We start from the raw sequence: 26,210 nt of genomic DNA on the forward strand, positions 1-26,210 counted from the left end.
TTACCATAGAACCTTCATGTACCTAAATCAAATTTTATCCAAAGTGGACCTTTCTCTAGCAAAAAGGGCGGTTCTTTCGAACCCCCCGAACCCCCCTGGCTACGGGCCTGCTCTGTATATTTCACGAATATCACGGCCGTACACGACGATCTTCTTTTCGCTTTGCCTTAAAACATAAACCACTTACGTTGGCTCGGAAAACTTACGCGGTAAGGAGATATTTTGTAATTATGAACTCTTTCATTGTGGGTTTTACACTTATACCCCTGTTGAGTATTGTTTAAATGCAACAGAAAATATTTTTCCTTTTTCCAATTATTACTTGGCTGCTCTTCATTACGATGAAAATAGTAAAAGAAGGCAGTAACAGAAAATGGGCAACCAAGATGGTCAGTCAGTTTTCCAAAGTATAAGAATGATGGTTACACAGTCAGAAATAAAACACACACACACACAGAAACACACACACACTCACACACACACACACACACACACATTATCTATGTAAAATGTTCAGATTCAATTAAAGAAATATCGTATCTGCATGTCTACAGTACTGGGTAACAACATCTTGTGTGCACGCTTTTCGCTTAGAAAAAACATAACATTTTGCTTCACATTCACAAAGTTCGTAAAATGTTACCCTAAAACAAAAATCATTAGGAAAGAGTACACTTACAGCTGTAACTCCACAGTGCTGGGAAAGCAAGCTGCGATCCTAAATCACCTGTTAAACAGCGACATGAAAGCGTTTTTCGTACGTTACACGCCAAAAAGTGGGGACCGGATATAATTTATTTAATAAGTCTTATTTAATATTTATGTGACCGGGTCATTACGCCATCAGTGGAAATTTCCATTATTTAGAAACACTATTGAGAAAAGAAACTACACACTAGCTGTGATTTCGCTGTCGTGCGAGTCTGAAGGAAATAAAACAGGATTGGGTCATAACATCTGTGATTACACCCTCAGATTATAGGATTTCCTTAAACATTGTTGTGAAATGTGAAGAATGAAAAACAGAGTGTATTTCAGGTATCTAAATCCCAAAATTGAACGATTTGCATAGATCACGTTTATGGGAGATACTTTGTACACCTGTACTAAAGTTGAAAACGGAAACGATTGTAACTGACAACAACCCATCAAAATTGCGACGAAGAGCAATTTTTGATTTTCTCTAGCGTGCGTAAATAATCTCTGGCATTACAAAAAACATGACAATACTTTTCTGACTGGTATGTCTGTATCCCACATTTAAGCATTGTTTTAATGTCATTTTAGGCTAAGAATTAAAAAGTTTAAAATACACAGCAATGTTTTGAAACAGAAAAAAAATGTTCATAATAAGACAAATCCACCCCCTTTCACATGAAAGCACTCCTACTGTAATCCAGCACATAGGAATATTAAAAAAGACTATCGAAGATGGTAGCCATTGTTGTTAGTGGCCCTGACACACCCCCGCACCCGCCACTGTCAATAGCCTCAACACCACCGCACCACTTGAGGATAAACCACGTAACGTTACTTTCTGAAAGAATAAAATATAAAAACCCTAATCAATTTCATTAAGCTCATTTAAAATAAAGTATTATATATATTCTATCGGAAGAGAACTTATATTGCCGAGACACAGCGGGGAACAGTGTGGATCAGTCTCATCAATCATCAACTTATAGAGACGCAACAGCGAACCACACATTGGGAAGTCGGTCGACAGTCTAGTGATGGACAGTCAAAAGGCACTTGCGCGAGAAAAGGGATGACGCTCTCCCAACTTTGCATTTCTCTTCAATATAATCGGTATCTTCTAAAGATGTACTTCTAAAGATGTACTCAAGGGATGATTATTTAGTTGCTTAATTAAATCTTCAATGGCTTTTTTTATAATTAAAAGAACTATGTTGGCATTGGAGAATAATATTGAATCAATACAATACATCATGAGTAGTCATGGTGGTGAATTGTGGTAGGTGTGACAAGAGTTCCATTGTGCTTTGGTAGTGTAGGAACAATAGAGGCTGTCCGGGTTCTCAACGAGAAGACCAAGTTTCCCCGTGATTTTACGAGATCTGCCTTGAGGTGGGGTTAGAATATGGAGTCCACAAGGAAGTAGAGCAGCGATTTCTTTACTTGAAAAATAGCTGAACTTACACATTGGATGGATGCCTTATCAGAACATTAGACTTGCCTGCATCTTTGATTTAATTTCACTAAATTTATAGTAACTAATTCAAAAGGCTCGAGTTTGATCATAAAGTTAATTTTCTTCATTTATTTACTTATGAAAATGATGCTAATAGAAACTAATGGATAGCGTTCACAAAATGTAAGTTTCATTGTGATCAGATCCGACTTAAATGACAGGAAAGATGACAAAAGAAAGTATTAAAATGGACAACATATAAGTTGAAATTTTCACAAAATCATTGCATTTTATTGACAGTTATACACAAATGCAACAAATAAACACATCACAGGCGAACTTGTATTTGTGATCTGAGTAAATGATATGAAAAACAGGTGTCATATAGTTATTAAAAAAAGTCACTACAGTAACATAAGAATGATACTAGCAAGTAAAATCATTTTCTTCATTAAATCACTAGTGCAGTACAATACATAGGCCTATATACATATATATATTCATAAAACCAAATATTTCATTTTAAAGTAATAAAGAAAATGCCTGATACTGTAAGTGACAGCCAGAAAAAAATGCCATCTGTTGACTCCTGATATAATTAAGAAAACAACATAATAACTAAGGACATAAGAGATTAATATACACTGAGCAATCTTCAACATCTGATTATCCTGACCACATGACTCTCGCAGTTCTTGACTGGTTCAATAACATGTGCTGTGTCTGCCATGCTCTAAAATAAATAAAAAATAACTCACTTAGTTTTCTGAAATATATATCATTATGTGATAAACGTTGTTGTAAAATACCAACTCTAATTTCCACCTTACTTGCAAATTGCAATTATCATAACTGACCACCCGGCATGGAATGTTACAACTGAACATTGTGTATACTTAATAGGTGTGGAAGGTTCACCAGTATTTCATAATCAGGTACACGTTATATGGAGATAGGAATGGTACAAGCAAATTTGTCTGATATAGTTACCGTAAAAGACTATTAATCACAAGTACTAGGGCTGTATTACATTAATAAACCATGGTGTCCTGTAAACTACACACAAAACTTACATGTACTTATTAATATGCCCCTCGACCGTTGATGATACGGTCTGTACGGTGATGCCATGGAGCCAGTGACGTGCAGGGTGCGAGTTGTCTGCAGTTGGTCCCTTTCTTTCTACAAAATACTGCGACCTGATCTGTACTTAAAATATTTCGGCATTTAGTCCTTTTAATCTAATCAAGCCCAACTTCTCTTTCTTCACTTCACTTCTCTCGCCAGTCGTGTCCGTCATCCATAGTCATTTTCCTGGTTTTCTCGCTTTACTTTATCTGCAATGCACCCTACGACACAACATTAGCAATTCGCCATTGCGTTGCTCTATCTCAAATTACATGACAACGCCAAATTTTACTCAATGCAATCCTAAAACATAGACTTGTGCCTGACCGCGAGAGAAGTTTCAATGGCAGATTTTAACCCCACCTCTCGTGAAATCTCGCTCCAATCCAGGTCTCGTTTGACGTCATCTGCTGCGCAGATGTTCAAAATAGGCTATCCCGGACATCTCCTATTTCAGTGCCATAATCACAATGTCTAAATATTTTGGACATTTGATATTTCTACATTATTCATTGATATTTTCAATCCATACTTTAATGAAAGAAATCCTCCCAGGAAATCGTCCTCTATATCACAAAATAAATGTATAATATATACTATTGACCATCAACCAACCAAGTTCCTCCGTAGTAATGTATGAATCACCATACCAGTGTGATTGTTTCAAGTTTAAATAATTCGGAGAGGGAAAAGCCCAATGTACGAATAGCAGAATGTCTTTGTTTTCGACCTGTCGATGAAAATTATGGGTAAAGTAATATATTAATGGGTAGAATAAAAAGTTGATAAGTAAAAATCACCCATATCAAACCGTTGTACATGTCTTCTAATAAGAGTGTTTCATGTATGAGGTAAAATATCTGATGATAAAATAAATCAATTGGAAAGAAACAACAGTGACAATGAGGCCAAAGACAATCAATTATCCCAGCTTCGGGCTGAGCATAACCTAGATGTGACCTCACCCATGAGGAACCAAAGGATGTGAATCATATACTGTATCAAACTGTCACAGAGCAGGAAGGATGTGTCGCGGTCTTCATACACACACAGACAGATCTCAATAAGTCGAAAACTATGGAGCAATAATGTAATATTATTCACTTAAAATAGACGAAAACAATGAAGCAATAATATAATATAATATAATATAATATAATATAATATAATATAATATAATATAATATAATATAATATAATATAATATAATTCACTTAACAAGTTCAATATTAAAAAAAATTGAAAAGGTTGATTTTGACTAAGGCACTACGTTTTCGCCTTCGACCGTTCAGGCACAGTCAATCAAAACATACGCTTAAATAAAGGAATTGAAACTCATAATTATGAAAAAAAGTTAAAACAATTTTCAAAAGAACTGACTGAAGAAGACAGTCTGAGCAAGGAAAGTTCGTATTGGTTTACATAAGGGAAACTTGATAATGCTGATGTTATCTAAACGCTTGGGGAATTCCCTTTTTCATTTAAAATAAAAACTGCTCTATGCTTGCACTACGTCTTCCAGTAATTCCCGCTTTCCTCGCATCCAAAAAAAAAAAAAAAAAAAAAATAGAATTAAAAAACTGTTTGCATTTCTTTGTACGTTTCTGACTGATTACTTTTAAATGGGTCCAATGGTTTTCTAGTACTTTGGTGCTTTTGATTTCAAGAGCAATGTTTATAATACATAATATTATTTTTCATAAAGAGGACGCCATCATTAACCTATTATGGGAATTCTTTTACCAAATATAATTATTCTAAAAATAGTTCTTATAGTGCAATTTGGTTCTTGTAGTGCAATTAAGTGCGTGGCGCAATTAAGGACAACTTAATTCGTACAGTTAATTTTCTTATACATTATGTGAGGATTATTCATGTATTAAACGAGTTGGTAAATGCCATTTCCATAGTAACAGTATTTCATCAACGCCTCAAGCTCCCTGTTGATCCCAAATTCACTGGGTTTCACGTAAAGGATCTTCAGGTTGTCAGAGGCGTAACACTCAAGCTTTATCGGACGTATATTACCCAGTGCAGATGGGCATATGCCTGGCAAAGCTTCGGCAATAAGACGCTGGTGTTCTTCCGCGGACGTTTCACACGCTTCAATCTCCCCGGTGCCATCATTGCTGCCTTCTCTTCCATTTTGGATCCCAAATTCAATGGCTTTCAAGCAGAAGATCACTAAGTTTTCAGAGACGTAACCCTTCAACTTCAGCGGACGTAATTTTCCAGTGCAGAATGGCAGATGACTGGCAGACGCTACGGCAGTAAAATGCTGGTATTCTTCCGCGGACATTTCACACACTTTGCGCACCTCTTCTGCATTGTGTTGCTCAATTATTTCTACAGGGAGAAAAAAACTTCAGACAATACGATAACGAACTTTTCTAGTGACCTTTTTTATCATTATTTTAAAAAGCCATGGTTAGATCTTTGCGGAACCAAAAGTACATAACAAAACACAGGGCAGCAAAGCTATCCAATTAACAGACAAAAAGCAGAAAATAAAGATGCAGAAAATAGGTAATTTTGTCAATTTTGACACCATATTAAATAATGCTTATAACAGTACAGTTAATTATATTTTCATTATGTATAACAGGTAACATTGTCAAAAAGATTACAGTTTTAGGACCATGGTAGTTCAAATTCACATAATGAAATTCCCAATAAGTGAAAAATTATGACAGTGCATGAAATAATATTACATAATGTTTAACGACATAAACACTAATAGTATTGCTTTTGTGGAAATACAGAAAATGTACAGAGCCATAGGTAGATGGGAGTTTAAAATCACTGCAGTATTAACATGATATGAATAACCCAAACGAGGTTGGGGATTGTTAGACACTGCTCTACAACTATAGCATTAATGTTGGCATTACACAAAATGTTTTTTCTTTTGTAAACTTACAGGGTTAAGAGTTAATATGGAATATTTTTCTATCATTGTTATTTTTGAGTGCAGATTAATTTTGTTCTGGTTTTATTCATCAAAAATTATGTCATTGAGTGATAAAAATATTCATTGTTCTATTGTGAGATATTTTGATCAATAATGTGAAAGTTTGCTTTATTTCATTAATATGACTTTTTTATTTTAATATTTTATAGTTTTTTTTATTTTCCGATAGCCAGTTTATATGCATACTAATAAAGTAACAAAAACATTACGGCTTCCATAGTTTTTTCATTTATTTTATTATGTGTATTTTTCTTCTAGTAAACGCAAGTTTTTTACATGTATTAACGCATCCTTTTGGCGTACTCCTAGTACACAATATGTATGAGCCTGTTTTGCCCGATATTTTTAACTATATAGGGTACCATCCAAGGCGACTGTTCTTCAAATGAGGGAAAATCACTTTACACAAAACACAGGATCTCCGTTCTAAGATTAATTTTTCGGTGTACACTCGCAGAAATTGAAAAATTTCTTGGGTACTCTTGGATAGTATGGACTAAGAATTTAAGACAAATCAAGGCAGTTTAGAATTTGAAAAATGCAATATATAATTTTCTGTAATATTCCTTTGCTACCGGTATATTGGCGCTTTGACGCTTACAACACACAGAAAAGTGTTCTAAGCGTAATGATCACCGAATATATAGACATTAAAAACACTAAGGCAAATGTTGCTATGACAAGTAATATAGGGAAGGGGGGGGGGGGGGGGGGGGCTACGGTCATTTCAAATGTAGGACTCGAATCCAAGGATGTAACAGGCCGATTCTTCAATAATATTTACTTTACGGACATGTGCGATAACCACTGCAAAGACGAACTGAATTTTGCAAGGCACTTATTTATAGAAGGATTTCCATATACATTAATAAGTATATCATTTAACCGTATTATAAGAATAGGACTTTCAAATGGCCGGGCTTACATTACTGTCATAGGTGTAACATGAATAAAGGTCTGCCAGTAATGCAAGTCCTAGCTACTATAATTATGAGCCAGGAACCTAAATCCCAGTAGAACTGTAACACAACAGAGAGTCCTACGTACCCTTTCAGGCGGACGTTACATTTTAAAATTGATTTTTTAATCCTAGTGTCCGTGGAACATTGTATTTTGAAACGTATGGTCCCCGGACCTCCAATTTTAAAATGGAGGGACAGCTTTGAAAATCCAAGTCCTTTTAGAATGCCCTTTGTATAGACATTGTCAATCATGAAAAAGAAATATACGTTCGTTTTTCTTTAATGTTGTGAAAAAAAACATTACGGATACAAAAAACACAAGAAAAAAGAATTTAAACGAAAAATGATTTATTCCTTTCTTATAAAACCCAAGTTGTATTGATTACGATTGGTGATTAATGTGCCCTACCTTGGTCAGCAGGCTGTATTCTGTAATATAAAGCTTTCTATTAAGGCATATATTTAAACTTTAAACTTTTCCAACCTGAGAACTACCTCCCTTGCCCTGGCCTACTCCACTGCAGAATATTGCGCCCCTGTGTGGTGCAGAAGTAGCCATACAAAGACAATTGATACAGCCATAAATAACAGCATGAGGCTTATCACAGGATAGCAGAGATCAACACCAAAACCATATCTCCCGGTACTAAGCGTCATACTTTCCTCAGATATGAGATATCAGGCATGATCAACGCTGTCTCCAACTGGTCAACAGAGCACATGAGCCAGGACATCTACTGTACCAGCAACTCCGGCAAGATGAGGAAAATACCAGGCTTTCCTCAAGGGCTCCATTGATTCCATACTTGCGAGAGTTAGAGGAGAACCAAAATGAAATGTCAACAGAGACATGGGGAATGGTGAAATGGCAGGAGGAATGGGATGTCCTCCAAAGTGGCAGACTGTATGTATGACTTCATTCCTGAAGTGAGCGCCCGACCACCTGGCCATGAACTGGGTTGGCTATCATGGACTCGACTGAACCGCATCAGAACAGGTCATGACCGTTTCTGTGCTAACATGTTTGAATGGGGGCTCTGTCAATCTCCAGCATGCAGTCAACCACATCGTAGAGACTTGTCAGCTGCATCATTGCCCAGGGCTGGACTCATTTAAGTGGTTAGAAGAAAGAGCTCAAGTCTGACTTTAGAATGCCACAATATATATATGCGTATTTCCTTTTTCATCTAGGTAATGTACACTCAAGAATCTAAAGTCAAAGGAATACATATATATATTGAAACTACAGGCACTTTGATAACATATTTAGAAGACATAGTTCAGAGTTAATTTCACTATTACATATGCATTAGCCCAAGTATATATAAGACAGATATATGTATCAGGGGGATTAAAGTTGATACACTATGGCTTCCCGGCCGAAACAGCTGTGTATATATTGTATCTTAGATCTTTTTATTTCCCACTATACATTTTGGCAAAGTTACATAGTAAACATTTGTTCTTTTGGCAGTGCGAGTGTAAGGTTTGCTGTGTTTGTTGTGTTAGCTATGATTGTGTTCGGTGTGTATCGTGTATGTTCGTATGTGTACGTGGAGGTCAAGGGTTGAAAGACCGCGCCCCATAAAATTTGATTTCCACCTGAGAGTCGGACGGAGATGCAGGTTGAATAACTGAAATAGGTATTCCAGTGAGTTTGCAGATATTTGGAGATATTTGGAGATATTTGCAGATATTTGTACAATAACAATAAAGAAACATCAACCCGAGCTATCGGTCTGTTACATTTGGCGCCCGAACAGGGACTTGACTACAAATCGATATCTGCAAGAGTCACGGCCTGTTAAGAGAGATATTTTCGTCCGTCCTCCAAGGGTCCCCACTGCCCCGTATAATACGGTCCAGAGAAGAGGGATACTGTCTTTATCTCCGCCAAGGATTCCCGCTGCCCCGTATAACACGGTCCAAAGAAGAGGGATACTTTCTTTCTCTCCGCCAAGGATTCCCGCTGCCCCGTATAACACGGTCCAGTGAAGAGGGATTTTTTTACTTGCTGTCCGGTAAAACACCGATCAGTATATTCAGATGATGTGGTGATGGCCATGGACGAGTTGTCGTCGATCTAATGCTGTGCGTCTGTGACTGTGCCCGATTCGCATAGGTCTACGTGGACAGCTACGAGTTGATAGTTGAGGATTTGGTTGCTTGGTTTGGCGTAATTGTCGAACTTTACATTGACTGCAGTGTACATATTTTGCCTAGGCTGTATATATTTCATTTGACTGTGGACTTTAATATTTTTTTTTACCGATATTCAGACATTGATATTGAACTTTTCTGATTGCACTGTTGCATAAAATTGGACTACTATTCACATTGACTATTGGATTTGTCCATATAAAGACTTTTGATTAACTAATTTAATACCTGTACATATTTTTTTTATCAGTAATTTGTACATTTGAGGCTAGGTATAATACAAACAGAACGTTGGTAGTATTTTTATTTTCATCTAACACGTTGGTTTGTTGATTACCAGGCTTAGTAGGAGTTCTTTAAAGTAATGAATACCAAATAATTTATTTATTTTTTCTTATCAATTTGATTCTTTACAGTAGTTCGACTAATTTTCTTATTTTTTTTTTCAGACAGTTCTAAAAACACCAATTTTAGATCATAGTTGGCGATATCTCAGACTATTGGATTGGTTCTAATTAGTGCACTAGGTCTATATAAAGACACGGAGTCTTATGGTCCTATATATCCAGCAGATTCTCTCAGGTAAGTGATATTTATTTAGGGATTTTTTTCTTGCCTGGGGGAAAGGGGGCCTACATTTCACCCGATGTGTGAGTTTTGAATGTGTTTTCAACTGATTATGAATATGTTGTGTTGATATTGATATGATGGTGTGAAATCATGACTGTGAATTGATGTTATTGATATGTAATTGACAATGAATAAATAAACATTTTTTTTTTACTATTGTGTTGTTATTATTCATGAATGAATGTGATGTATATATATTAGCTAGCATCAGGCATAAACGTTTTTGAGAATGGCCTACCCATCGTCTTTATTAAGGTCAAGAAGCATTGTCATTACTGGACTGCCTGAACAAATTACAGATTCTGAATTGAAAGACTTTTTAAAATTCCATCTGGTATCAGAGTTTACAATAGAATACATCCATAGACCTGACACAATATTGGGTGCAATATTTGTAGTATTTGAAGATGTCGCTTTAGCGACAGAAGCCATTGATATTCTTGATAAAAGAAAATATGATGGTCAAACAGTTGACGTGAAGAAAATAAACAAAAGTATGGAAAGGGATATACTGGATGCACTAGAAACTAAAGAATCAAAACTGTCTGAAGTGATAGGTATGATAAAGTCGTTACCGGCTGATGATATTGTGAAAGTTTACGAGGAAGTAAAAAGTTTGTTGCCCAAATCATCAAAACCAAAGTTTCCAGCAAATAGTACCCCGAAAAGAACCCCAATTTTTAGAATACAAAAAGGCAGCACCCCAAGAAGGTTACTACCAAAGATCCCAACTTTTTCAACATCAGGGTCAGAACTCGTTTCATATACACATCCGCCCCGTCTACCTCTTTTTTCCGGGGATTCCAAGGATGCTAGCTTTAAGCAGTGGTTGTTTGAAGTCAAAGCTCTTCGACGTGACGGTATTTATTCCGATGCCGTTTTATTACATGCGATCAGAAGGTCACTCAAAAGTCCTGCGTCTGATGTTTTATATCACCTTGGTGATGTAAAAGAAATTGACCGAGTTTTGGAGAAATTTGAACAGGTTTTTGGTGATGTGTTGTCATCAGGGGCAATATTACAGCAATTTCATTCTTCTAAACAGCATGATTCTGAGAGTATTGCAGCATGGGCCTGTAGACTGGAAAGTTTAGTTGCGCAATTACTCTCCATCAATCCACCGGCAGTAACAGACACTGGTGCAAAGTCCATGTTGCGTTTGAAATTTTATTCCGGGCTTAATTCTAACACTACCAGGCATCTATTAAAAAATAAATTTGATGGTGGTGCCACATTCGAAGAATTACTGGTGGAAGGAAGAACAATAGAGATGGAGGAAAAAGAAAGATTTCATCTCGATGCAGCTGTATCTGACATGCGTTCTGGTGGCTTAATGAAAGCAATCGATTCTTTAAGTCGTAGGTTAAGTGGGTTGGAAACCAGTATAGGACGGCGTAATCGAGAGTACTCAGCCAGTAGAAATGGTACTGGTACTGCTCGAGGGGCCACTGGAAATGATTCCAGTCGGAGATCTTTTTCTGGCGAGTGTTGGAAGTGTGGAATGATTGGTCATAGGCAGTCGGAGTGTCCAACTTTAAACTTGAACCAGTCTGTGAGAGGGGGCACTCAGCAGACGCTCAACCCAAACGCCCCAAACTACAATCATCAGTAGTTAAGCGATTGGTTGGTAATTCTAATGAATGTATGACAGTTTTTCATGGTAGGGAATTACGGGCGTTAGTGGATACGGGATCAGTGGTGAGTACTATCTCTGCTTCATGTGCAAAATCGTGTGGCTTGGAAATAAACCCCCTTGAAAGTGTGTTGGGTTTTCAAGTAGCCGGAGGTCATAACATTTCATATTTGGGCTACGTCGAGGCTTCTCTTACCATTCCCCATGTAGATAGGTTAGAATCCGATGTGTTTCTATTTTTGGTTGTACCCAATACAGAGTATCATACAAGAACACCCTTGCTCTTGGGAACAAATATTTTATCACTTGTTATTGACACACAGGGTGTTAATGAAAACGACCTGCCCTATGCATTGAAACTTGCGCGTGAGTGTATGGTTAAACAACAAAGGGCACCTGATCATGATGGTGTTGTTGGGAATGTGAGGATCACAAAACCCATCACAGTTCGACAAGGTGAAAAAATGTTGATAAATGGCACATCTAACATTTCTACAAATCAACAAATGTTAGTGTTGGCAGAAGAAAATCTCCATTCCTTTTTACCTGGAGGGTTGTTGCTATATCCTAGCATTCATATGATACAGCCTTGTTCCTCTCCTTATGACATCTCTGTGGAAATTTCAAATTTCTCTTGCCATAGCATTACCATTCCTGGTGGTTCGACAATTTGCAACTTATCTCAAGTTTCCATTGTACCTCCTGAATCAACCATTGGAAATGTGGATAATCATGATGATTTTACATGTCAGTTTGATGATATGCTTCAGGAAAATTTAAGTCCAGCACAGGTTTCTGAAGTGAAACATCTGTTGTCTAGGTATAAAACCTCCTTTGCTATTCATGACTTGGATTTGGGAAAGTGTACTACTGTCAAGCATAAAATCAATTTAGTTGATGAGATACCTTTCAAGTCCAAACACTGTCACATCCCTCCATCAATGTTTTCTGAGGTGAGAAATCATCTGAATGAAATGCTTCAACTTGGTGTCATTCGCAAGTCATCTAGTCCATATTCATCAGGTGTCGTCCTTGTACGAAAGAAAGATGGTTCTTTGCGCTTCTGCATTGATCTCAGGAAACTCAATGCAAAAACCATCAGAGATGCATATGCATTACCCCGCATTGATGAAACCTTGGATATTCTTTATGGTTCTTCTTGGTACAGTTGCCTTGATTTAAAATCCGCATATTGGCAAGTAGAAATAGAAGAAGCTGACATTCTGAAAACGGCTTTTTCCGTTGGACCGTTAGGTTTTTATGAATGTGTTAGAATGCCATATGGGTGTACAAATGCACCAGCGACTTTTCAGCGTCTTCTAGAGTCGTGCATGGGTGATTTGAATCTTGAGCATTGTCTCATTTATCTTGATGACATTATTGTATTTAGCAAAACATACGAAGAGCACATAGTGAAATTGGAAAATGTTTTGTCAAGATTGCGTGATCATGGTCTCAAGTTGAAACCCAGCAAGTGCAAGCTTTTCCAGCGCAAGATCAGTTATCTTGGCCATGTTGTGTCCTCCAAAGGTATTGAGACAGATCCCAAGAAACTTGAGGCTGTAAAGAATTGGCCAGTGCCAAAATCTGTACAAGATGTCATGTCCTTTATTGGTTTTGTTGGGTACTATAGGCGTTTTATCAAGGGATTTAGTGAAATTGCCAAACCTTTACATGACCTCACAAAAGGTAAAGTGAGTAAAACATCTAAAAAGAGTAGAAAGTCAACTGAAACATTCGTGTGGCAAGCAAAGCATGAAGAAGCTTTTCAGGAATTGAAAAATGCTTGTATACATAGTCCTATTTTAGCATTTGCAGATTTTACCCAACCTTTTGAACTAAGGACGGATGCTAGTGGAAGTGGACTTGGTGCTCTCTATCAAAAACAGAATGGGTTGGACCGAGTTATAGCGTATGCTAGTAGAGGGTTACGTCAGTCAGAGAAAAATTACCCAGTTCATAAACTCGAGTTTTTGGCTCTGAAATGGGCGGTGACCGAAAAATTTTCTGACTATCTGTATGGGAATAGTTTTACTGTCAAGACCGACAACAATCCCCTGACATACGTGTTGTCATCAGCAAAATTGGATGTTACAACTCACAGATGGGTTGCCGATCTTGCCAATTACAATTTTAATATAGTGTATGTAGCCGGCAAAAGTAATGTAGAAGCCGATGCGCTTTCCCGTGTTCGTTGGCCAGAGACGATATCTGAAAATACTTGTCAGGCTATTTGGCAAAGTGCTCAATCCGGGGAACCGCTGATCAGTTGTCTGCCATGTTCGGAAGAAGTGATACCCAACGAGATTTTGTCCTCAGCAGTGAATCAGAAGAAAGACTGGAAAAGATTGCAAGAAGATGATCCAGAACTAAAGAAGGTGAGAGATGTATTGAAAGGTCGAGTCGAAAGCATTAAAGGGAACAGTTTGAAAGTAAAAGGTTTCGAAAAGAGATGAGTAGCTTGATCTTATCTAATGATGTTCTGTTTCGCACAAAACAAAAGAATGATGGGTCAATTTTGAAACAGTTAGTGTTGCCAAAAGCATACCGAAAAGATGCGTTGTACGGATGCCATGATGAGATCGGACATTTGGGCAGAGAGAGAGCTATTGATTTACTCAATCAACGATTTTATTGGCCAGGTATGAGTAAACAAATGGGTGAATACATAAGTAAATGCACTAGGTGCATTAAACGCAAAACGCTGCCTGTTGCTCGAGCAGAATTGTGCCCCATATCCTCATCTGCACCCTTAGAGCTCGTGTGCATGGACTATTTAACTATTGAAGACGGTAAAGGTGGTGTCGGCAATATTTTGGTAATTACAGACCATTTTACTAGATACGCGCAGGCCTATCCTACCGCAAACCAAACGGCGAAAACAACCGCCAAAGTATTTTTTGAAAATTTTGTTGTACATTATGGATTTCCCAACCGTATACATACTGACCAAGGACGCAATTTTGAAGGAAAGGTTATAGCGGATTTGTGTTCCATAGCAGGTGTAAAGAAATCGAGAACAACGCCATATCACGCTATGGGAAACGGACAATGTGAACGCATGAATAGGACCCTACTTGACATGTTAGGCACATTGTCGCTAAACCAAAAGTCAAATTGGAAAAAACACATTGCTTCTCTAGTTCATGCATACAATTGTACGCGTAACAGTTCTACGTCATTTTCACCGTACTACCTAATGTTTGGTAGACACCCCAAGTTACCGGTTGATGTATCATTGGATGTTTCCTCAGAGACAACCGCTAAATCTCAGTCTGAGTACGTACGCGAATTAAAAAACCGATTGCAAGAAGCTTTTAACATGGCAAAAGTTCAAATAGAGAGGGCGCAATCTAGACAAAAACAAAACTTTGACAGAAAAACAGGGGCGGGTGTTTTGTCAATAGGTGACCGTGTTTTAATTCGGAATGTCGCATTCGATGGTAAACACAAGATTGCTGATAGATGGCAGAGTGAAGTGTTTGTGGTAGTAGATCAGCCGAATGATGGTATTCCAGTGTATGTAGTGAAAAGAGAAGATGGTGCAGGAAAATCAAAGACACTACATCGAAACATGTTACTTACCATCTATGAAATGAAACAGGAATATGAAGAAAAACAGAATGAAGAACTTGCAGAAGTACGATCCACAAGAAGTAGGAACAGGCCAGAATGGATGAATAACAAAGATTGGATATTGTAAATAAAGTTATATGGCATAATAAATATAAATCAAAGATTGATGTTGTTGTTGTTTTTTTTAATGGTGTGGAACCCATTTCGGGGGGGGGGGGGGGGAATGTAAGGTTTGCTGTGTTTGTTGTGTTAGCTATGATTGTGTTCGGTGTGTATCGTGTATGTTCGTATGTGTACGTGGAGGTCAAGGGTTGAAAGACCGCGCCCCATAAAATTTGATTTCCACCTGAGAGTCGGACGGAGATGCAGGTTGAATAACTGAAATAGGTATTCCAGTGAGCTTGCAGATATTTGGAGATATTTGGAGATATTTGCAGATATTTGTACAATAACAATAAAGAAACATCAACCCGAGCTATCGGTCTGTAAAGACAATAATAAAAAGATGAAAAATATCTGTACTTTATTGTGTGAAGAATGTAGGGAAAACGTAACGCAATGGAACTCTACTACCACTTACTTGGGCTAATACCCGACTTTGTTCCACTGGTCCACGTGGCTGACCTGCCAAACGCTGATATATATAAGCTATGTTGTTTTAACTAATTTAGAAACTACAGCCACATTGATAACATATTTAGAAGACATAGTTATTAGTTTATTTCACTGTGACATATGCATCCACCTGGTGGATGAAAATGACAATAATAAATATTATTTTAGTGAATATGCTATTAAACAATAACAATGAGTAATACTATTTACAAAAAAAAAAAAAAAAAAAAAAAAAAAAAAAAAAAAAAAAAAAGTTTCTATAACTACTATTGCCGGTAAGTGCAGCACTGTCTTCTAGATCCCTCCTAGCGGTCCATGCAGCATATATTTCAAAACAAATTGACTGCAAATTAAGCACGATTTTCACCTTTAAGTTCCGTGGCACGTTTTCATATCATGCTCCTATTATTTCTACAAGTATTCTCTGCCCCAAATACAATAAGATCAAATGTAATCTTACCGTGTTGTTAAAATAACTTCTTTTTTCTCTTAGCATTTTGGGCTTTTTGAAAAGAGTCAGCATAGAATAACCCAGACACTGGTTTGTTATTTTAATAAATTAAAACTAGAGGATCAGAGAGGCGATACTGCCTCCGGATATTGTACCACCAGCTGGAGTAAGCGCATTCGTATGGAACCCCCCCCCCAAAAAAAAAGGGACACTACCACCAGTGTTGTGCTTTACAAGCTCTATAAAATGCAATCAACAAGAGTTCTCAAAATATGCAAAACAATATAACTAAAAATGGTACAACCAAGCAGATTTTCGAATTGACCTGCATTTTCCTACCATTGATCACTCCTGTGATTCTCTAGACAAAAGGCAAATTGGTTTTCCTTGAAATGAGTTGTCAGTGGTGCATTTATGCTGACAAAAACGAAAACCTAGGGGCAACACCGGACACATCTCTGCTAGTTTTGAAGATATGAGAGGCGAGAAAATATGCAAAGCTCAGTTCATGGTGAAAAAGTAATTCAAAGATCAATTTCAATATCATAGTATATGGATTTCTATTCAAGCTGAATAGTAACCATGGGCATTTCTTTGCCAATTTTGCAAATTTAAAGGCCAGAAAACATGCAAAAAAGCAGTTCATCATAAAATGTAGGTCAAAGGTCAATTTCAAGGTCACACTTAGATTGCCAGTGTATTACTTCCTACTCAAGTTCAATAGTAACTATGGACCTATCTCTGCCAGTTTTGGAGATTAAAAGGAAAAAAATGCGAAGTTCAATTCATGATGAAAAGTAGGTCAAGGTCAATTTCAAGGTCACACTTAGATTGCCAGTATATGACTTCCTTTTCATGTTCAATAGTAACTATGGACCTATCTCTGCCAGTTTTAGAGATAAAAGGGAACGAAAATTTGCAAAGTTCAGTTCATGGTGAAAAGTAGGTCAAAGATCAATTTAAAAGTCATAGTAAATTGTCTCTAATGACTTTCTATTCAAATTCAATAGTAACTATGGGCGTATCCTTGCCAGTTTTGAAGGTTTAAGCATTAAAAAAGTTGCAAAGTTCAGTTTATGGTGTAAAGTAGGTCAAAGGTCAATTTCAAGGTCAGAGTAAGATTATCAGTATAAGACTTCCTATTCAAGTTCATCAGGAGCTATGGACCTATCTCTGTCACTTTGGCTTCTTCCATTGTTTAATTTACAAAAAAAAAAAAAAAAAAAAAAAAAAAAAAAAAGTTCAAATTTGCCGGCTCGCGGCACTAAAAGGTCACTTACACTGGCCATTTGCGATAGCTTCCACTCTAGAATCTACACCACACAAAGGTGTTCAAGAATTTCTCTTTATTTTTCAACGAACACGTCTTCACATCCAACATGGAGTCCTACTAAATACCAAAACTCCCACCAGAGGAACGACACAATCATTCGTCTCCTCCGGTGCAACCAAGACAGCAACAATACACAACAGTTGCTTCTTGAAATACACTCCAAAGATTGACCAAACCCATGCGTTTTTATACAAGGACAGAAATTGCCGAAAAGACCACCCTTCACATTTCTAATCACAGAACATGCAACTGCATGCATCAAGCTTTGTGTGGTAATTAGGTAATACACCTGGCTACACATGCAGTGACACCTAAGTTTAGGGTTTAAAATAGTGAGAGAGAAAATGTGCAGAAAATTTACCCCCCAAAAAATAATATTCTGTATAAATTATATAAAGTTTTTGCAACATTAAACAACATTTACCTGCATAGTTATCACTGATTCCTTATAATTCCTTATTACACTGTTAATTTAGACCTTTTGCAAACTGTATCTTGCAGAGAGCTAAACTGATGGGAGTTAACATGAAAATCTCAACATGTGTGTTTCAATGGCTACTTGAAACTTAATTAGGCAAGTGGCTAAATGACTTTGAACTAAGGTGTTGATTACCCAAGGGACAATTACAGACTGACCGCCCGTTGTAGCTATATGACACCAAATAAAATAAACATAATTTGAAAAATGAAAATGTCATACAGAACTGCATTGAACCAAACAGAAAGCAAGCTCACTGATTTTCTAACACAAGCTTCACTTCAGTCCTGTGAATTCTTTCAGTAAGTTTGATAGGTAACATGTTTTTACCTTAAAGGCTGGCTTTATTGGTTAGATTAATGTATAGGAAATATTTTAGAAGTTGTTAATGATTTTCTTAATCAGTTTGGGTCAAAAAAGTCCTGCTAAAACAACTAGAATAAGCAATTGGAAAACGAATGGGGAGAGAAACACCCTAAGCAGTCCAAAGAAGACATATTCACACGCAGCGAATCGAAACCGTTTTGATGTTTTGGTATGGAGAATCATATGTGTTTTTCTGATGTTTGACTCACCTGCCGTCTTCACTAGCTCTGCAGCTCTTAAAGCGTCAATCAATATTTTCACTGACGCGTCTGATGTCTTCTTTCTCCACAAAGAAAGGATCTGGAAGCGTTGTTCCCATGCATTTCTTTGGTGGTTCATATCGATGTCGTCTATTTCTACGTCTCCTATGGCAAGGTGATATCTAGCCAACATGCGGCAATCTTCCAGTTTAATGTGATCACACAGACTGAGGATAGCTCTCATGAAGAGGTGGTTCTGATTGAGAAAAGGATAAGACAATGTAATAAAACATATGGTTACACTCCGTCATGATATATTGAAAAATAATAATTATAATCCATATATTAATACATAGCAACCAAAAGGTTGAAGTTGTACATTAACTGGATTGGAATAAAAATTACAAATTATAATATTTACATAAAATAAATAATATATACAATAAGAGCAAAAGGAGATTGAAATTTGAACAAAAACCTCTAAACGTTTGATAATAGCAAAAGGCAAAGAGTTTCTCAATAAAACACAGACCACTAAAGGCCTGATAAGGAAAAGGGGATAAAGGTGTATTTAAAACGTTTAGTCCTGAATTCGGTACCTTAAATCTTACTGGCTATTCCATAGTTTCCTGTGGGGTTTGCAGGTTAATAGGTAATTCAACTTATCTCTGTTGCTTTTAATTTTCGCAAAGAGTGATGTGCAGAGTTCTACGCGGCGGAAAACGCGTTAAGAGGTTATTTAAAGGTAATTATTTTTTAAGTCAAGAGAAAATATCCGCATTTAAGATTCTGCAAATAAAAGTAAAGATAAATCTTAATACTAATGTTCTGTTAATTGTAAAACGGTCAGACAAACTTTTTACAAGATAGGTTTTAAGGCTTTGGTAAAATCATCTGCTTACCATATATTCCTTAATTCTGAAAGACAAACAGCATTATCTTTGAAAAATGGCCCGATCATGCTGATTTTCGAACTCAACCTGCGTTTTATAGATATTCATCAGTTTTGTAAGATTAAAGCCAAAAGATTAGACAGGTTTCCAATTGTTTTTATATAACTGCAAATGCACGACGAAAACGGCGACGGTGGTGACGGCAACGACGACAACAGACGCAAATGTCATCTAAATGTACAGGCTGTGTCTGCACATAAAAAATCAATATATAGGTTTCATAGGGCTGCAGTAGGATGTTTGATGAAAACTGGCATACCTTAACAACTGAGTTGTTAAATCGACACAGGTACTCCGCGATTGCTGTTTGACCCATCTCTTCTGCCAGCTCGCAAGGTGTTCCTTCTTCCTAAAGATTAGGTAAAACATTTGTGGAAGGGTGTCTATTCATCTATATCTTACAAAATCTAAATCGACCAATCTCTCCAAGATTAAAAACAAACCGAATAGCAGTAGGCCTATAATTAATTTCGTGATGTAAACATTACTTTTTTTCTTTTCCTAAAGTAAAGTCTAAGCATTTCATTTCGAAAAAATTATAGTTCTTGGACACAAATCTTACTTACGGAAGACCGCAAGCGGGAATCTGCCCCATACTGGAAGAGAAGGATCACATTTTGGACATTCCCTCTGAGTACAGCATCGTGGAGTGGTGTTCTTTCGTCCTGTGGGTTTTTGAAATTAATGTTTTTTTAATCAAACATTGAATCTGGACTATGCAATAGTATATGTATTTAAGATAGTGTTTTCTATTTTGCTTTAATTCATAATTATTAAAGACAAGTTTGATTATGCATCAAAGCGGTCTTAAAATAAAGTTTAAAATGTATTCATTCCATTCTCCTATAACATATATGAATGACAGCACACATCCCAAGCGTGTGTCCTTTTGTGTACATACATCATCTGGTATATTGGGATCCGCCCTGTGCTGGAGGAGAAGTTGGACACAACGTGTGGCATCTAGCATTGCAGCCAATTGTAGCGGTGTGCGTCGATACTGTGGATTTGAAGAAATATAATATTTGTTGCAAAATCTGCTTTTTTCTTCGATAATCAGACCATATTATAGTATAATTAAACAGCCAACTGTATGTAAAATAGTGATTATGCCTGATCAGTAGTAGGCATAGGGAATATTGTAGAATTTGGAAACAACATATACCACAGCATATGTGATTTTTATATATATATATATATATATATATATATATATATATATATATATATATATATATAATGTTTTCATATTAAAATTTAAACAGCAAATACACACAGAGCACATATCCATTCGCATACATTACCAAAGTCTGTATATTGGGATCCGCCCCGTGCTGGAGGAGAAGCTGGACGCACTGTGTGGCACTTTGCTCGACAGCCAAGTGTAGTGGTGTCTCTCCATTCTGGGGATTTTAAACATGTGAGAGGTTTGGTTCACAATCAGTCTATTTTACAATAAATTATCTTTATTTTAAGATAATTAAACATTCTACTGTACAGTGTGTAAACACTTCTCATGTGTGAGTTAGGAAGATATATTCATATATATATATAGATATTTTTAATCCGTAATATATTTGCGATGGGAAGTTTTAAATTGGACAAAATGTCTGCTACAGTAAATTTGGTTACATGGAATGTGGAGTTTTGAAAAGCCTACACAAACGATGCATACTTACATCATCCTGTATATTGGGATCTGCCTGCTGCCGGAGGAGAAGCTGGGCACACTGCGTGACATCTCTGTCTTCAGCCTAATGTAGTGGTGAACAATTATACTGTGGATGTAAAAATGTGCAACTTTCTCGCAAATTGTATTTTATTTATACATTTACTTCATAAAACATCATAACATCATAAAAGATCCGCGACTTAAAGGAGGAATCAACACATATGTAACCTTTGTCTAGAAGAAAAACGGTTAATTATGCCCACTCCAGGTACTATGAATAAAAGAACGGAAATTATAACCATTGGATGTTACAAGGTGACGTAATTGCCAAGGCGTGCGACCTACCTGTAAGTGTCGTCACGCTGTTAAAAAAACGGTTGAAACATCATTTTAAATAAACACTTTCTGATAGGGCATATAGCCTATGGGTATTTCCATGAAACTCAAAGATGAGGTTGACACGTATCTTGTGTTAGTTTTATTCATTTATTTATTTGTTTATATTTAGTTATACAGGTGTATATACATGTACGTTTTGATGGAAGCCAGAGATTTATTTTAGGTGCATTTTTTCTGTAGGGCAGTTATCGGTTGACATAGAGTAGCCCCATATCTCTGAGAAGTAAGGATTGGAGAAATGTGAGTATCAAATAACATCTCTTTAAAAGAGTTGCAAACATTACTCTGAAGTGGAAGAGACTTGGACAGACGGAAGAATGCCTTTGCAACACGTTAGTGGAGATTACGTCGAATTTTTGAAGAGCTTACTTGTGGTTTAGAAGGAGATCCAGATACATGTATTTGTTGCCCTTTTGGATTGGTTTTCCAAACAGAAAAAAAATCAATATTTGCAGCTTTTTGCAAAATTTAAAAAACAATAGCCATGTTAAAGTAAGTTTGACACAGTGTGCTGTCATGTCCGTAATTATCTTTTATAGGAAGGACGTTAAATGCATTTTTGTGATGGGAAATTATCCTGTGAATGCGTTTTAAACTTTGATAGCCCTCCAGCCCCGCTTGGGGGGGGGGGGGTACGAGCTAGGACTTATGGTTCCTCAACATCCGGTCCTCCCAGTGATCCCTCGTGCCAACTTCCGGTCTCCCGAAGGCATTTCGGGTGGAAAAATCGTGGAAGTAATAAGCATTACTTGATCTCGACATGCTCTAAGTTACTGTCGTCTGAGTGTTTGTTTCACGCGCTAGACGGAAACATACGACTTACCGACCAGAGCATGTCGTGTGGCACAAAACAAGGTCATTTAATTTTTGATGCGATATTTTGATTAATTGTTGCCAAAAATCGGTTGGGATGTGGTAATTTGTTTTGTTGCGGTAAATTTTCACTGCACACTGCTCAAAATATCTTTATAGCTGTAGATCTAATTTGGATTCTGCAACCCTATAAAACATTAGCTTCCCCTTCAAAACAAAGTAATTCGAAACGAAACACCTTTGATGATAAGAAGTAAATGAAAACCCTATGGACCTTTCCCGTAAAATACAACCATTGCCATTTACCGTTTTAGCGACCAGCCCCTCTTAGATCCTGTTTGTGTCTTGCAGAACAGTTGCTTCCCTCTTTTCTGAGTGACATGGGATAAGCAAAACAGAAAACACCCGAAGAAAATCTCACTCGACTTGTAATTCTGGGAGGAAACTGGATAAAACTTGCCAAGAAACGTAAATTTCATGTTACTGTTACGTGGAAAAAATCCATAACCAATGCATAACTTGTAAAGGGACATGGTATAACAGTCTGCCCAATTGCCAGTGCAAATAAAATTGGACTGTTCCGGTGAAATTTCTTAAAAGCAGTCAGTTACTGACCCAGTTTATTGTTTTTCAGCGGTATTGTCATGTAGTCCAATTTGATTTATAGATATTTAGACTATATGTTGTCTTTATTTGTAATAAACTTTTGAAAATCCCATTTTTAATCTTATTTGTAATAAAAAGCTCGTTTATTTAAGTATTTTTTTTTTCAATTTAATTTCAATTAATTTATTTTGTTTATTTAATATTTATTATTTGAGAATTGATCTGTAAGTTAAAAAGTGTTGGACTGGTATAAGCAAGTCAGATGAAGAAAAATACAATTATTTTATATGCACTGTTGAGAAAAAGATTTCCCAACATAGACTGCGTAAAACTGAAAATTGTAGCAAGTTTATCATGCTTGTACATTTATTAATTAAAGTTTAATTAAGTGTAAATTATGTAGTCTATGGGCCAATGTAGACCCCCCCTTAGATATTTTCGTTCACTATGTTTTTCTGATAGTTTAGGTACTAAGCTTGATTTTTTGCTTGTTTGTCATTAAACCGGTGGTGGGTGTGTGTGCTACAGCCGTTGCCATGGTAACGGCTGAGACTAAAAATTGAAATTTCTGAGACCAAAGAAATATTAAAATGTTCAAATGTATTAAGTAAATGGAATTCAAAATCATTTCAGATGTATAGTTTAAGAGCTGCACTATAGTAGTATGAAATCAGGCTGACAGTTACTATCGGCGTGAGAAGCGACGTGGGGTGTTTGTTTGTTTGTTTGTTTATCCATTTGTTTGTTTATTTATTTGTTTTTAATAAAGGTGTTGCGGATCCCACACCAAACGAATACAAACAACGGGAAAATGTTCACACCTTTATTCACGCACATACACTGACATGGTGAAACTAAAAATAACAAAATAATGAAAGATATACACCAAAGTGACAATATAAAAGTACACAAATATAATATAAACTGAATACAAATATAAAAAGAAATAATGGATTAATTATAAGAAACGAGAAATGTTGTGCATACTACAGATTTGGCTAGACAAAACGAATTATGCTTTTACATATACATTGTGCAAATGATTAACAATACATACAGAGAAATGTGGCTTTTGCCGGCTGATAGTGATCCACAGATTTTGCCGAAGTGACTATAATAAATCTTGAGACTTGGCGACCTGAGCCTTTTGCTCGTCAAATACAATCGTGGCTGCGCCCAGTAACTACTGCTGGCCGTATATATACTGAGCAAATCATTTGCATAACAAAACACAGATGACTAGTAACAATACTAATGTAATCGCAACTTGTTGTCGTAAGCGACAACACTCCACCCTGAGCATCAGAGATAACTTGCCACTAACCTCTTCACTATAGCCTATCTTCATCGTGTCAAGTTACCTCTGACGAAAATAGTTTGACCTAGTTTATATAAGCCAATCGAATCCATGTTTCAAAATTTTTCACCAAAGTTTGGTGAAAACGCTGATTGGTTGACCGTCAATCGGCAATCCTCGGCTGATTCCGCAAGCTCCATACTAACAACATAGTTATTGTCGAGTGCGGAGACATCCGAGTAGTTCCGAGTAGTTCCGAGTACACAAAGAAAGCATGGAGTATATCGGAATTGAAACTAGAGCAGTTTGATGCCCTTCATCATTATCTACTGAGGGATGATGTATTTTGCGTGCTGCCCACAGGTTACGGCAAGTCCCTGATATTCAGCCTTATCTTTGATTGGTCCGGATTTGAACAAAGCGCGCGTTGACTCGTTCGCGTTCATTGGCTAGATCGTTCAATGAGTCATTGAGTGCGGGCTTTAAATTTGATTGGCGGGCGGCGGGGGCTATCGAATGTGGTCAGAGGTAACTTGACACGATGAAGATAGGCTATAGTGAAGAGGTTTGTGGCAAGTTATCTCTGAAGCTCAGGGTGCAACACTCCCACTAAAACAAAAAAAAAATTAAAATGGCATTTTTATTTGTACAAAGTACATTTATCTACCTCACTACATACTCAAACAAATACATATTCACTTATATTATCTGTTACAAACCAACAAACAAAAATCAATATTACTTATTCTTATTCAAATTTACTTACAATTTATTGTTAACAATGTCTCTTAAACAATATTGTAATAATAAAACACATATCGTAACAGTCTCCCTCTAAAAATACTAGTTTTGTGATGGGTCTACTATAGCGAGACGATTTAGTACGAACCGTCGCGCTACGCAGTAAGCTATCTCTCCCGATCTTAACATCTACAGCTAGAGGCCATGAACCACGGGGCATAGAGGTATCAACTACAAGGACAAGGTCCCCCTCTTTAAATTTCGCTTGATCTCCCGCCATTTAGGTCTAGACTGAAGCAAAGATAAATATCCCCTAGTCCATCGCTTCCAGAACTGGGAAACAAGAAATTGACAATGTCTCCACAACCTTCTATACGCATCTGCTATTTCAAAATCACCCCAAGGAAGAGAGGGGTTGTTATGGAGTATTAACAGATGGTTAGGCCTCGAAAATGCAGTAGTATCGAAGTAGCAAAAAAGCATTAACGCAGTAGTGGTGTGGAGCATATTTGCAGTAGAAATGCAGCATAACTGCAATTCTACTCCAAAAAGTACATAGGTTTGTACAGAGAGGAGCATTAATGCAGTAGATTAGGAGCATGATAGAAGCATGTTTCAAATATGCTAATTAGCTCCCAAATCGAAGCAGATTTGAAGCATGTTTGCAGTATGATTGCAGTAGTCTACTGCGCTGGAGTATCTACTGCGTTTTCTTGCGGGGGAGTAAGAGCGTCACAGTCATTTGAGTCAGTGCTGACTTTTGTCATGGGTCTCCCATTTATAATGCTTTCGTACTCACATAAAATTGTCTGTAATACACAATCAGACAATGACTTGGTAGACACATTTGACAACAGTTCCGTCAGAATTTTTCTGACAGTTCTTATCATGCGTTCCGAGATCCTTCCATGATGGGATGCATGTGGGGGATTTAATTTCTACTCGACACCTCTGCGTCTTGTGTCCATGAGTATTTTACTCTTGTCTAGCTGACGCAAACTTCTCGATTAATCATTCTGCGCACCAATGAAATTCGTGGCATTGTCACTATAAAATTTTGAAGGACATCACCTT

The 26,210-nt window shown here is 36.9% G+C and overlaps 1 protein-coding gene and 1 long non-coding RNA gene across 2 annotated transcripts; both read right to left on the bottom strand.

The window, feature by feature from the left end:
- Positions 1–2,411: 2,411 nt before the first annotated feature.
- On the bottom strand, positions 2,412–3,732 carry LOC147760606 (uncharacterized). The gene is made up of 2 exons (XR_015335591.1): positions 3,232–3,732; positions 2,412–2,885 (listed from the first exon to the last, which is right to left on the bottom strand). It is a non-coding gene; the product is annotated as an uncharacterized LOC147760606 (long non-coding RNA).
- Positions 3,733–17,550: 13,818 nt separating this feature from the next.
- On the bottom strand, positions 17,551–25,416 carry LOC147760607 (uncharacterized). The gene is made up of 8 exons (XM_087017066.1): positions 25,285–25,416; positions 21,288–21,362; positions 20,913–21,011; positions 20,510–20,608; positions 20,175–20,273; positions 19,868–19,957; positions 18,665–18,911; positions 17,551–17,591 (listed from the first exon to the last, which is right to left on the bottom strand). Exons 1-8 carry the CDS (start codon positions 25,414–25,416, stop codon positions 17,551–17,553), a joined length of 882 nt encoding a protein of 293 aa, XP_086873192.1.
- Positions 25,417–26,210: the final 794 nt, after the last annotated feature.

The sequence above is a fragment of the Lingula anatina genome, chromosome 7 (genome assembly GCF_051362555.1).
Source record: "Lingula anatina isolate TDL-2025a chromosome 7, LinAna3.0, whole genome shotgun sequence".
In the NCBI taxonomy this organism is placed as follows: Eukaryota; Metazoa; Brachiopoda; class Lingulata; order Lingulida; family Lingulidae; genus Lingula; species Lingula anatina.